The sequence below is a fragment of the Mauremys mutica genome, chromosome 24, assembly GCF_020497125.1.
Source record: "Mauremys mutica isolate MM-2020 ecotype Southern chromosome 24, ASM2049712v1, whole genome shotgun sequence".
In the NCBI taxonomy this organism is placed as follows: Eukaryota; Metazoa; Chordata; order Testudines; family Geoemydidae; genus Mauremys; species Mauremys mutica.
Window position 1 is genome coordinate 12126835 of NC_059095.1, and position 12767 is coordinate 12139601.

Here is a 12767-nt window from a genome sequence, read left to right on the forward strand (position 1 = left end):
CACTACAGAAGAGACTCGCTAGTAGCAACATACTCATTCCTTTTTGCTGTGTTGCTCCTAAGCAGCTGTTGCTGTTATGGGGCGTTTCATCTGACCAAAGGCAGCCTGCTTTTTCTGAGACGTAAAATAGCTCCAGTACTCATTAACTATCTGTAATTGCAACAATGCAATGTATGCTTGTTATTGCTCCAGTATTGCATTAGTGTCCATACTGTACATTTTAACATGTGCGCTGTTCTGCATTTGTAGCCTGCTAACATATTGTAGCAATAAAGTGGTATTCATTGAGTTAACATTATAAAAGTATCATGTTTTGAGAACCATCAAACATGGACCCTGATAACAAACACAGCCTCTTTGCTCTTACTTGTAAACATTTTTTTATATTTGCACTTACCTGTAATACTTCGTATGCCCTGTACGTCACCCTGGATAAGGGCGTCTGCTAAGCAAATAAATAATACTGTAATAACCTAAATTAAAGTATTATTTCACATCCAAATGCATTCTGTTCATACAGTATCCACTTGTAAATTAATTATGAATGGATAAACTCACTTCAGGTGAAAGAATTTGCTCTGCTTCTTCTCAGTCACAATTTTGATTTGAAGATGGAATTCAGTGTCCCCAAGACACCTCTGGACCCTGTCACGTAGTCCCCCTAGCTGCAAAAAGTGCCAAAGTTTGTTCAAAACCTTCAACAGCTTAGAGTTGGTTGGAGGTGGAACGTCCTCAAAACCATCCTCACTCTCTTGATTAGCCTCTTGATTATGATACGTTTCATCAACACAGGCTCGTTTCTCTGGCCTTGCAGCAGCTGCAGCTCAGTAATTCCTCATTGAGCAGCTCTCCGAACGTGAGCAAATCCTCAGCCACAGCAGCTACTAAATCCGCTTTTTCCACGTTGACTGGAAGTGGGACATCATTCAGGGGGGTCGACAGACTCTTCGACATCCTCGTCTCACCCACCTTCCACAGGCACAACAAATTTGCCTTTCCTGAAACAGTTGGAAATTGTTGTCGGCTTTACATCTTGCCAGGCCTCAGCCATGAGATGAACCAATGAGTTGAAGAAGGGAACATGAAGGACCAACAAATACTGCTCCATTCCCACTGTAACCAGGATCCGGATTATCCCGATTCGGTCTGCTGTTTGCGGCCTCGGTTTCCAGGGTGTGCACAGGGTGTGTGACGAGAATGTAACAGCGCTGCCCCTACGTGTTCTAGGGGTATCGCCCTCATCTCCCATTGCAGAGGTCCTGGGTTCATTTCATCCCTCCCCACCTCAGCATGTGATCTGTAAAAGGGGGATGATGCTGGTAACCTTGGGTTGTGCTACACAGATGGTCATAATGGTCCCTTCTGGCCTTAAAATGAATCTGTGGGTGCTCAGCACGTCAGCAGACCTGCCCCCCACCCTGTAACCCCTACGGCACTAAAGAGTAGCCTTTCCCCAGCTCGTATTGAATTGCCCTGGGGATTAGATGCTTCCCCCATGCAGCAACGGTGTCATCCGGTGGCCACTAGAATTATTCAGAGAAGGGTATTTCTTAAGGCATTAACTAGAGATGGATCTGGGTGGTGCTTGATTTGTGAAGCGGCTGTCCCCCTTTGGGATTTACCTTGGTGGTGATGGAAGTTCAGGTACATTGTACCTGTTCAAAGAGGGTGGGTTTTCCTACTGATCTCAGCATGAAACCTCTCATGCTGAGGGCTTCTGCCTTAGCCAGAGGAGCAGAGTTTGGTTTTATTTTGGAGCAGTTGTATGAACTCTCCCCTCTGTTCTGCACCCAAAGGAAGCCCAGCTATAGCATCTGTTTCAATGGCCTCACAATATAAGCCCCCCATTGGTGCAGTGCGCGTGCTGGAGGCTGGCGTAACAAGAAGTGAGGAATGGCACTGTTCCTGGGCCAGAATAATAGGCAGCCCTTTGATGCCAGGCTGCAAAGCATTACTGGGAGCATGGCCAGCACATGGGAATACAGCAGCCCTCTTGCACCAGTGGCTGCCATTTTGGACTTTGGACCTCACTAAACCTTTCAGAAGCTCCTGATTTTTTTTTTTAATGCTCCCAAGAAACACGAGAGGTTTTTAAGGGAAATGTTTCAAATCCCAGGTGTGAGGATCATCTCCAGAGGAGCATGCACTGGACTCCGAGCCCCACTGCACATCCACCAGGCTTCCTTCCTTTACAGTATCCGCTTTAACCCTGCATTGACTGTGAGCCCGATTCTTCCCTGCTGTCACTTCCACCTGTGCCAAGCAAATGTAAAGTGCTGCCAGATCCTAATGGCAGTACTTTACACACACTTGCACACGCGGCTGCACGAGGTGCTCGGTGGTGAAGAACCAGCCCTGTATTTCATAGGAGAGGAATGCAATGAGCGTGCTGTATATATAAAATACACACTGTTAAAATAACATTGCCGGCCTTACTGACAGGTGTGCTATCCCGTTCACATCAGGCTTTGCTTATGGAAAGCAGGCAGCGTAAAGGGTGAAAAGTGAATCATAGAAGATCAGGGTTGGAAGAGACCTCAGGAGGTCACCTAGTCCCACACCCTGCTCAAAGCAGGACCAACCCCAACTAAATCCAGTGTTGCTGATCAAAGACCTGGGGCCTGATTTGGAACCCTCATGGCTTCAGTCGGCTTTGGCAGGAGCTGGGGGGTATTCAGCACCTCTGCAAACCAGGTTCTTAGGTGCCTTACAGGTGTGAACAGAGCAGGGGGTGACTACTGCCTGCCTGCCCTTGTGCCACTCAGCTGATAGCTCTTGCCAGGAGACCCCAGAATCCTGATCTCTGCTGAATGAAGGAAGTGATTCAGTTATTTTGGGCCAGATTTACCCTGGTGTAGCTTCAGTGGCGTGACAGCCGGGATGCATCTCCCCTTTTACATTTCGGATCAGCTCCGTACTAAAGGGTGCAGTGAGACCATTAATAGTTTGGGATTTGAAAAGTTCTTACTGAAATTCCTGGCCTGAAGCTCTGTGTGTGTGAACTCTGCGCTCCCCTGTTTCTAGGGGATCAAGTCCCAGAGCTTTTCTCTTTTTTGCTACTGCATTTCATTTCCTGGCCATCTGTTTGAGTTGCATCCTTTACCTGATGAAGGCAGAGTCAAGGGAAATTGTGTGGAGAGAGAACCCTGGCAAGATCATTAGCGTAATGAGACTTGAAGGTGGGTAGAAAATGTCCTTCAGTGTAACGTGTGGCCAGCGTCACGTCAGCCTAGAAGTGTAGATGGATTTTTATCAATGCGATGGATGCATTTGAAGCAGAGTTACTGTACAGGTGCAGCAGCCATCTTGACGTGGTAGGCTCATTTCCCTGTCAATGCATAGCTGTCTCACAACATTGCTGCGGACTGACTCCTAGGAGTGTATGTAGTTCTCGGGGGAGGGATAGCTCAGTGGTTTGAGCATTGGCCTGCTAAACCCAGGGTTGTGAGTTCAATCCTTGAGGGGGCCACTTAGGGATCTGGGGCAAAAATTGGTCCTGCTAGTGAAGGCAGGGGGTTGGACTCGATGACCTTTCAAGGTCCCTTCCAGTTCTAGGAGATTGGTATATCTCCAATTATTTTATTTTATTTTTATTTCCTGGGGCCAGCGAGAAAGGCAGAAGTCTCCCTTTCATTGCAGGCTTTGTGCCGGTCCCCCCAACCTCTCATTGCACGGGATTGAGCGGTTTCCTATACACGGTGAGATTCGAATGAGCACGTTACTCGAGAGTGCCGGAGACGTGAGTCTTCCTCCAAACCCAGGAGTGACGAAGGATCCTCAGCCCTGAGTTAGCGCTCTGCCAGCCATGCCTCTTGAAGGCAGCGTTATCAAGTGGTCCCAAAATGGGACAATGAGTCAGGCAACCTGGGTTCTGTTCCTAACTCTGCCACTTATTTGCTGTGTGACTTTGGGCAGTCTCTTAACCTGTCTGCTCCTTTCTTTCACCATCAATAAACTGGGGAGAACATCTGCCATGGTGGCAACTGCTTTGAGATCTTCAGGTTAAAGGAGCTGCTTGTAGGCCTGATGGTCCATCTCCACACCCAGAGTGTTACCCTCATCTCACAGATGGGGGAACTGGGACCCAGAGCAGGAAATGGCTGGCTGCAGGAGAGACAGCCCGTCAGTGACACCGCCAGGCTGGTAATTCAGGAGTCCCAGCCTCCCAGACCCACTTAAGCAGACTAAACCTGGCCGCACTGACCAACCCATAAATATACCCACCCAGCAGGCTACTAAATGGGTCGTGTCCCTACAGCCCCTAGCCATAAATACACCCACGCAGTTGTTGCCCTAAATTAGTGCCAAAAAAGGCCCCCCACCAACAGAAGAGACAAACGCTTTTCAATTGACATTCAACTTCCTGCATGTTCTGACCATGGTGCGGCGCTTTGATTCTTATGGTGCCTCCCAGAGGCCGGCAGACGGAGTCCAGTGGGCTGCGAGAGGGGATGAGCTCAGGTGTGTCCTCCGGTCTGAGCCCAGAAACCTAGCCCTGTGGCCATTCTGGCTGACCACACCTGGCGTGCCGTGTGAGAGAGAGAGCGCCGTTTCGAGGGGCTCTCTAACAGGGCCCCCGTGCAATTAATCTTCACTCCTTTTATCAGGGAGTGTCATCGGCTAGTCGGCTCCCTGATTGAGCAGCTTCCATAGGTAAAATCCAGCTGCATCTGTTTGTTGGGGTTTCTTTCACCTCACTCCCGTCTGCTCCCCCCCCCCCCAAAATTCACATCTGGGTGGGTGTGGAAAACCCCGACATGCCAAGCGTCAGCCCCCTGCTGTGTGCAGCAGCTGACATACCAAGCCCTCCCGAGGGGGATGTGAGGGGGAAGGAGCCTGGCATAGCCATAACTCGCAGGCAGTCAGCTGCATCTAATCCTGAACTTGTGCTGAAACCAGCGTTAACTCGGCTGTAATGTGGGGATCGGCTATAGGTCACGCTGAGCAGACGTAGCCACAGGCCAGGGCTGGAATGTACCTTAGGCACGCAAGTGACTTTGGGCTCCTGCCCCCAAATCTACATGTTGCCAACCGAAGAGCTAAATTCTCTGCAGGGAGCAGGTTTGCTTCTCTGCTTTATTTGCTGTCTTTTATAGCACCTGGAACAACAGAGCTGTAGTGGAGCCAACACCCCTTCTTGTCTGCTCCACTCCAAGACTTAGGGGAGCGGGTTGGTGACTCTGGGCAGTGCCAGCTGGAACTTAGAGAGACCGAGAGAACAGCCAGCCTCAATACAGAATCCCCTTTACATTCCCTCCAGCAAAATTCAGTCTTTCTGGTGCTTTAATACAGTCAAGATCTTAGGCCACAATCCTTTCAGAGGCTCCCATCTGCCGTATAATTACTGCCATGTGGAATCCCAGTGCAGTCACCGGGTCTCCATGGGGAGTAACTGTATTTTAGCTCTTACCCTGATGGAGGAGGCTCAAGAGAGTGGCATACGTCTCTTTCCTTACTCACCCCAGCTATAGGAGAGATCCCCACTGTGGCTTGTACCACAGAGTCTTGACTGAGGTCTTGTCTACACGAAAAACTAGCTCCAGTGTAAATTCTCTTGATTTAGTTCTCCTGATGCAAACCCCTAACGTTGGCACATTGCACCAGCACCAAGTAGGGGTCACTCTCTCTGCCGAAGCACCTTTGGTGTAGCACCGGCATAAGCCCTGCTGTGCCGGCTCAGCCCTGCGTAGGTCAGAAAGGTTGTATCAGTGTAACTGCATCCGTGTGGTCACACCAGTCTGAATATCCTTCATGCAGACGGGCTTAGAATGAAGCTTCCTGTTCTGTTTTATACACAGATGTGCCAGAGGAGCGTAGTCGTACCATGCTCATCACCGCAGTATCCGAGCGCCTTCCAGTTGTGCATTATGCGCCCTGACCATACACGTCACACGTTGTTTCTTTCCTTCTCTCCGCAGGAGGAGAAGTGTGTCCAGGATCGTGTTTTGTTCTGGTAGAATTTTAGCCACCGCCCCCCACCCCGCTTTTTTTTTTTAAATACACATGTTGCTCTCTCTTTATGTTAGAGAAGCCAGGTCAAAGAAATGCACCCAGCACTGGGAGTGGAAGGTTTGTGACGTTCCTTAGTTCCTGGAGGAAGTTCATTCCACAGTCTCGGACCAGCCCCCGAGAAAGTTCTGGCCCCCACACAGATGAGCTGATGTTAGAGAGTCCCAGTGGGCCAGAGAAATGCAGTTGTCCGCTACACTGAGCAAAGCTGTTCCCCACAGTTGTCATCCTGGGGCTTTGTCATGCTGTGGGCTTTGGGAAAGCATCGCCGCCGCCCAATATGGCCTCCTTGATTGGCCATTGATGGGCTTCTCAGTCTAGGTTCTGTGCATGATCTCCACAGCCGGGGAGTCTTCTTGGGGCTTTTTAAAATACTTCCCCACTCCTTTCTCATCCTCCATAGACTATATCTGGGCCCCAAGCTCAGAACAGCTGGTCGGGTCCCGGGCTTTAGTGACACCTTGATGCTCCTGTTTCAAATGTAACTCGTTTCTCTTGTTGGCTTCTTCAGAGTTGAACGTATTTAACCACGGTGAGAGAGCTCCTGTTTGATAGGGCCAAGCCCCAGTCATTCACACGAATGACCAGGAGACCCCTTTTGTGAACGACTGGCTGAATTTTGTAAGTGATGAATGAACGGGATCAAAAAGCAAGGATTTGGCACTCTGCTTGCTCATTTTGATAATTTTCAGTTTCAGTTTTCTGACACTTAATGTCCTTGTCAGTGTGCTGAGGTATACTTCCTAAAAGCGGCCATGACCTGACTGCAGCCTCTCTGTGGGGATGTGGTGAAAGGAGACCCATTTTATGTGCAGATTACTACGGTTCTACAAAGCCTAAACCTGGGGCCTGGTCCAGTGGTTAGGGCTCCAACCTGGGACTTGGGAGAGCCATGTTCAAGCCCCTGCTCCACCACAGACTGTCTGTATGATCTCAGGCATGTCAGTGTCTCTCTGCCTCAGTTTCCCACCTCTATAATGGGTATAATAGCACTGCCCTGATGCACATGGGTTCTGTGATGACAAATGCCTTGCAGATTGTGAGAAGCGCTGTCACTGCAGTGATGTGGGGGACATGTGCCTTAGCTAGGTTGATAACCTGCCTGACCAGGGTCCTTCTAGCATATCTCATGGTGTTATCAGTATTTACTTGTGATTCTCTTGGACTGTCTTTTTGTTGTGTGTTTGTACAGGGCCTGGCATGATGGGGTCCTGGCCCATGCCGGGCTGCTAGGTGCTGCCGCAGTACAGGTGATTTACTAATGTTTGGGTGAAACCAAAGCTTGGGCAGGCAGAGAGGATGTGGGCGCCTCTGCCTTCGTGATTGGGAACGAAGGGCAGGAAACAAGCCTGGTCTCTAGATTTAGAATGTCTCACTTGTGTCAGTTTTGTTACAGAAAGTTATGAGAGCGCAAGTGGAGCGAACACAAATCGGGCAGAGTGGGACTGTAGCTACCGGAAACGTATCCCCCGAGAGGGTTCTGATCGGCGTTAGGGGAGTTACTGGCTGTATTCCAGTAGCCTCTGGAGGCCCCAGCTGATATCAAGGCCCCTTTGGGCTAGACGCTCCGCACACACGGAGTGAGCGACGAAGAGCTCCCGGTCTAAATAGACAAGACAGACAGGTGGGAGGGGAAACAGAGGCACAGAGCAGGAAAGTAACTTATCCAAGGTCACGTAGCAGGTTGGTGGCAGAGCTGGGAGTAACAGGTCTGAGTCCTAGGTCGACGCCCCATCCACTAGGCCAGCGGCTCTCGGCCTCTCCAGACGACTGTCCCCCTTTCAGGAGTCTGATTTATCTTGCGGCCTCCCAAGTTTCACCACGACTTGCTCACAAAATCCGACCTAAAAATACACAAGTGCCACAGCGACGATTCCGGAAAAATTGTTTCCTTTCTCCTTTTTACCCTATAATTATAAAATAAACCAATTGGAATATAAATGTTGTACTTACATTTCAGCGTGTAGTATAGAGAGCAGTGTAAGTAGGTCATTGTCTGGATGATTTTAGTCTGTACTGACTTCGCTAGTGCTTTTTGCGTAGCCTGTTGTAAAACGAGGCAAATCTCTAGAGGAGTTGATGGACCCCCTGGAAGAGCTCTGCCTACCCCCAGGGGTGCGCGTCCCCCTGCTTGAGAACCACTGGGTTAGATCACTCGGCCTGTCCCAGAGACCTTCGAGCCAGAGCTGCATAAATAGGTCCTTAATTCAGCCCCTCTGGGACTCCTAGTGGACACGTTCCCTGTCCTCCATTTGAATTCTTCCTCCAGGCAAAGGAAGAAGGGAAGAAATTCCCCCTGTCTGTGTGTCTGGACAGGGGGGCTCAGTGGAGAGGCTAACCGTGATACACCTGCTCGTAAGGGGAACTGAAGAAATAAAAGATGGGCATGGCAGAGAGAGGGCGGGGGGGGGGGGAGAGGGGGTCCTCTTCTGTTCAGCCTGCCTGGTTTCTGTTTAGACAAACACCCTCACCCCCGTCCTTTGCTCATGGGTCAGGGGCATTTCAGCTCTCCATGTCGCAGGCTGCTCTCACTTAGTTTGCTGCCTCCTGAGCTCCGGGAAGACATTCTCCGGCTCCAAATCAAGGAAGCATTTGGGATTTTAAAAACCCAAAAGGGTCACGTCTCTGCACCGTCTCGAACCCGCTGCTGAGCTGAAAGTAACTCCTGTGCCTGCTTCCTCCGCCACTTCCTTCCAATCCATCTCCGAGGGGGAAGGCCACCACCTAGGGCTGCTGTAACTATTAACTTGGGCGAGCGTGTCTGTCTCTGTCCCCTTGACTTGCCCTCGCCTCTCCGCCAAGGGTGCTCCCCTTTTGCCTCTGTGTTCACCTGTTGCATGTTGTCTCAGTCCTTGATAAGGAGCTCTCTGGGGCAGGGACCATCTGTGTCGTGTTTGCACGATGGGGCCCTGATCCCTGGTTGGGGTCCCAAGGTCCTGCCCCAGCGGACATGGCGACGGGGGTTCAGCAGGTCTGCGTGTTTCACGCTAGCCCATACCATTCACCAGAACTCAGGTGTAACTTCCTGCCTGCGAAGCGTGAGGCCTCCCCTCTCGGAAGGTTTCCTCGTAAGTGTGAATTTAGTGAAACGACTGCATTGTCTCAGGTCTGTTGGCTTCCCGGCCCTCTTTACAACACGGGCAGCAGGGTGTGCTTGGTTCCCAGCTTCAACCTGGGACTTAACATGTGTCGCTTTTCTGTCTCCTTTGCATTCCAGGCTGTAAGATCAAAGCCCTGCGTGCGAAAACCAACACCTACATCAAGACGCCAGTCAGAGGGGAGGAGCCCATCTTCATCGTGACCGGGAGGAAAGAGGATGTGGAAATGGCCAAGAGGGAGATCCTCTCAGCTGCTGAACACTTCTCCATGATCCGAGCAACTCGCAACAAGGTCAGCGGCCTGACGGGAACTGTGCAGGGTCCCCCCAACCTGCCAGGGCAGACCACCATCCAGGTGAGAGTCCCCTACCGGGTGGTGGGCCTGGTGGTCGGGCCCAAGGGGGCCACCATCAAGAGGATCCAGCAGCAGACGCACACGTACATTGTCACGCCCAGCCGAGACAAAGAGCCTGTCTTCGAGGTGACGGGGATGCCCGAGAACGTGGACCGGGCCCGGGAGGAGATTGAAGCCCACATCACCATGAGGACAGGCTCCTTCATTGACGTCAGCGCAGACAACGACTTCCACTCCAATGGCACCGACGTCTGCCTCGACCTGCTGGGCAGCACGGCCAGCCTCTGGGCCAAAGCCCCCAACCCTGCCCGCAGGCCCTCGTCCGGCCTTCGCAACGACAGCCTGAGCTCCCTGGGCAGCACCTCCACCGAGTCCTACTACAGCGGCCGGGTGGCCGACGCCAGCCCAACCAGCCCGTACAACACCAGCAACGGCTTCAACTTCAGCGAGTCCCAGGCGCCGCCGCCGCTCAGCTCCGAAGACTCTGACTTCGGCTTCGATTTCCTGGCCCTGGACCTCACCACGCCCACCACCATCTGGTCTCCCTTCGAGCGCTCCAACCCCCTGCAGGCCTTCAGCAGCTGCTCCTCCATCAACGGCTCGCAGAGACGTAACAGCAGCATCAGCAGGACGGCCACGCCCCGGCACTCCCCCACCCTCCCGGAGAGCAGCGTCGCCCTGGACCACCCCCTAGCCCGCCGCATCCAGAGCGACCCGGTCAGCACCCTGTCCTGGCTGCCCACCCAGGGCTCACTCTCCTCCTTCTCCAACAGCACAGGCTATTCCTCCTCCTCCTCCCTGCCGGGCAGCATCTCTGGCACCTCAGGCTCCCCCACGGATTCCAGCAGCTCTGACGGGCACCGGAAGAGCTCCCGGGAGTGCATGGTGTGTTTCGAAAGTGAGGTCATCGCTGCCCTCGTGCCCTGCGGCCACAACCTCTTCTGCATGGAGTGCGCCATCCGCATCTGCGGCAAAGCCGAGCCGGAGTGCCCTGCCTGCCACACCCCGGCCACTCAAGCCATCCACATCTTCTCCTAGCTGTCCATCCGGAGTCCCATCGGATGGGCCGCCACCCCCACCCCTCTCCCTACAACACAGCTTTTTAAGAACTTTTAACTGTTTAAATCAACCTTTTTATTTAAGGGATTGGATTGGGACTGTGGGTGGGGAGGGTGAAAGACGATGTTTCTTGCTGGGTAGAAAGCTGGAGAGGAAGATCACGGGGTGGGAGGGGGAAGACGGGACGAGGAAAATGACAGGAAAGAGGGGCGTGACATTGCAAAAGGGAGAAAAAAAATCAAATGTTTACAGAATAGCTTTAACTCCGAACCCAGATGTGGAGGCTGGGGAGGAGAACGAGCAGCTGTTCTTCAACAGTTCTTTCCAAATAACAGTATTCAGTTTGCAAAGTGAAATAAACAGAAAGAAAAGGTCCGGTTGCACTTTTTATTTTAGGACACACAAGGGTTGTCTTTATTTTTTTAAAAGCATTTTATTATTATTATTATTATAATTTTTTGGTTTTTTTGTATGTAGTTATTTTTTTTTTTGGACAGTTCTTGACGGTTCTATAAATATATCTATATTTTTTTTGGTAACACAGTTTTATCTTCTATTTTGCCAATGTGAAAGCTGCCCACGATGCATTGAAAAGGACAGGTGTCTTGGCTGGGATTGGGTGGGAGGACTGGGGAAGAGAAGAGGTGTGGGACAGTTCGGGGCACAGTTAAGCACGTCATGTCGCAAAAAAAGATTTTGATTGCCTTTTTGTTCTGTTTAGTTTTATTTTTTTATTTTTTACCTCTTATGTATATGTAGGGAATTTATAGAAAAATATGTACTTTATTGAATAAATTTTAAGAACTAAAATATATTTTATTTTAAAAGAAAATAACGGACCTTTAACCTTACATGGCTAAAGTACTGATTATATATTTGCTGAGCTGACTTGACGGTTATGAAAATTGTATCAAGAGTTTTATTTTTTGACTTCTTAATAAAGACTTTTTACTATATATGAATGTACTGTCTCTCCGGCGTGCTACTCTCTGCGAGGTCATAGTATTACCTGTTACATCACTTTGACTCTACAGAGAAACACTGGCATGCTGCAACCGAACAGTGACCACTCTTACTGCATGCCTGCCCGTGGAGTTTGTTCAAAGAACGGCAGGCTCCGTTTCAAGCTCTGGCTTTCCAAAACCATTCAGACAGCATGTGCGTGTTGACTCTCTTTTCTTTGCCAAACCCCAGTTTTGACAAACTACACGCCAGTTACGTAACATTGCTTCTGCGATTAGAACATAAGAACAGCCGTACTAGGTCAGACCAAAGGTCCATCTAGCCCAGTATCCTGTCTGCTGACAGTGGCCGATGCCAGGTGCCCCAGAGGGAGTGAACCTAACAGGCAATGATCAAGTGATCTCTCTCCTGCCATCCATCTCCACCCTTTGACAAACAGAGGCTAGGGACACCATTCCTTACCCATCCTGGCTAATAGCCATTTATGGACTTAACCTCCATGAATTTATCCAGTTCTCTTTTAAACTCTATTATAGTCCTAGTCTTCACAACCTCCTCAGGTAAGGAGTTCTACAAGTTGACTGTGCGCTGCGTGAAGAAGAACTTCCTTTTATTTCTTTTAAACCTGCTGCCTATTAATTTCATTTGGTGACCCCTAGTTCTTGTATTATGGGAATAAGTAAATAACTTTTCCTTATCTACTTTCTCCACATCACTCATGATTTTATATACCTTTATCATATCCCCCCTTAGTCTCCCCTTTTCCACGCTGAAAAGTCCTAGCCTCTTTAATCTCTCCTCATATGGGACCCTCTCCAAACCCCTAATCATTTTAGTTGGCCTTCTCTGAACCTTTTCTAGTGCCAGTATATCTTTTTTGAGATGAGGAGACCACATCTATACGCAGTATTCGAGGTGTGGGCGTACCATGGATTTATACAAGGGAAATAAGATATTCTCAGTCTTATTCTCTATCCCCTTTTTATGATTCCTAACATCCTGTTTGCTTTTTTGACCACCTCTGCACACTGCGTGGACATCTTCAGAGAACTATCCACAATGACTCCAAGGGGGGCAGGGTAGCTCAGTGGTTTGAGCATTGGCCTGCTAAATCCAGGGTTGCAAGTTCAACCCTTGAGGGGGCCACTTAGGGATCTGGGGCAAAAATCAGTACTTGGTCCTGCTAGTGAAGGCAGGGGGCTGGACTCAATGACCTTTCAGGGTCCCTTCCAGTTCTAGGAGATAGGATATCTCCATTATTTAAATTTAAAAAAAAATTAATC

At 50.1% G+C, this 12767-nt stretch overlaps 1 protein-coding gene across 2 annotated transcripts in view; it reads left to right on the top strand.

The window, feature by feature from the left end:
- MEX3D (mex-3 RNA binding family member D) overlaps positions 1-11435 on the top strand; it is a 39387-nt gene extending 27952 nt beyond the window's left edge. Inside the window, exon 3 of one of the 2 annotated variants that reach the window (XM_044998962.1) lies at positions 9227-11435. In XM_044998962.1, the coding sequence (XP_044854897.1) occupies positions 9227-10500 (1274 nt within the window). In that variant the 3' untranslated portion in view covers positions 10501-11435. The remainder of the gene's footprint in view (positions 1-9226) is intronic. The other variant, XM_044998961.1, reaches the window with a different exon arrangement.
- The last annotated feature ends 1332 nt before the right edge of the window (positions 11436-12767 follow it).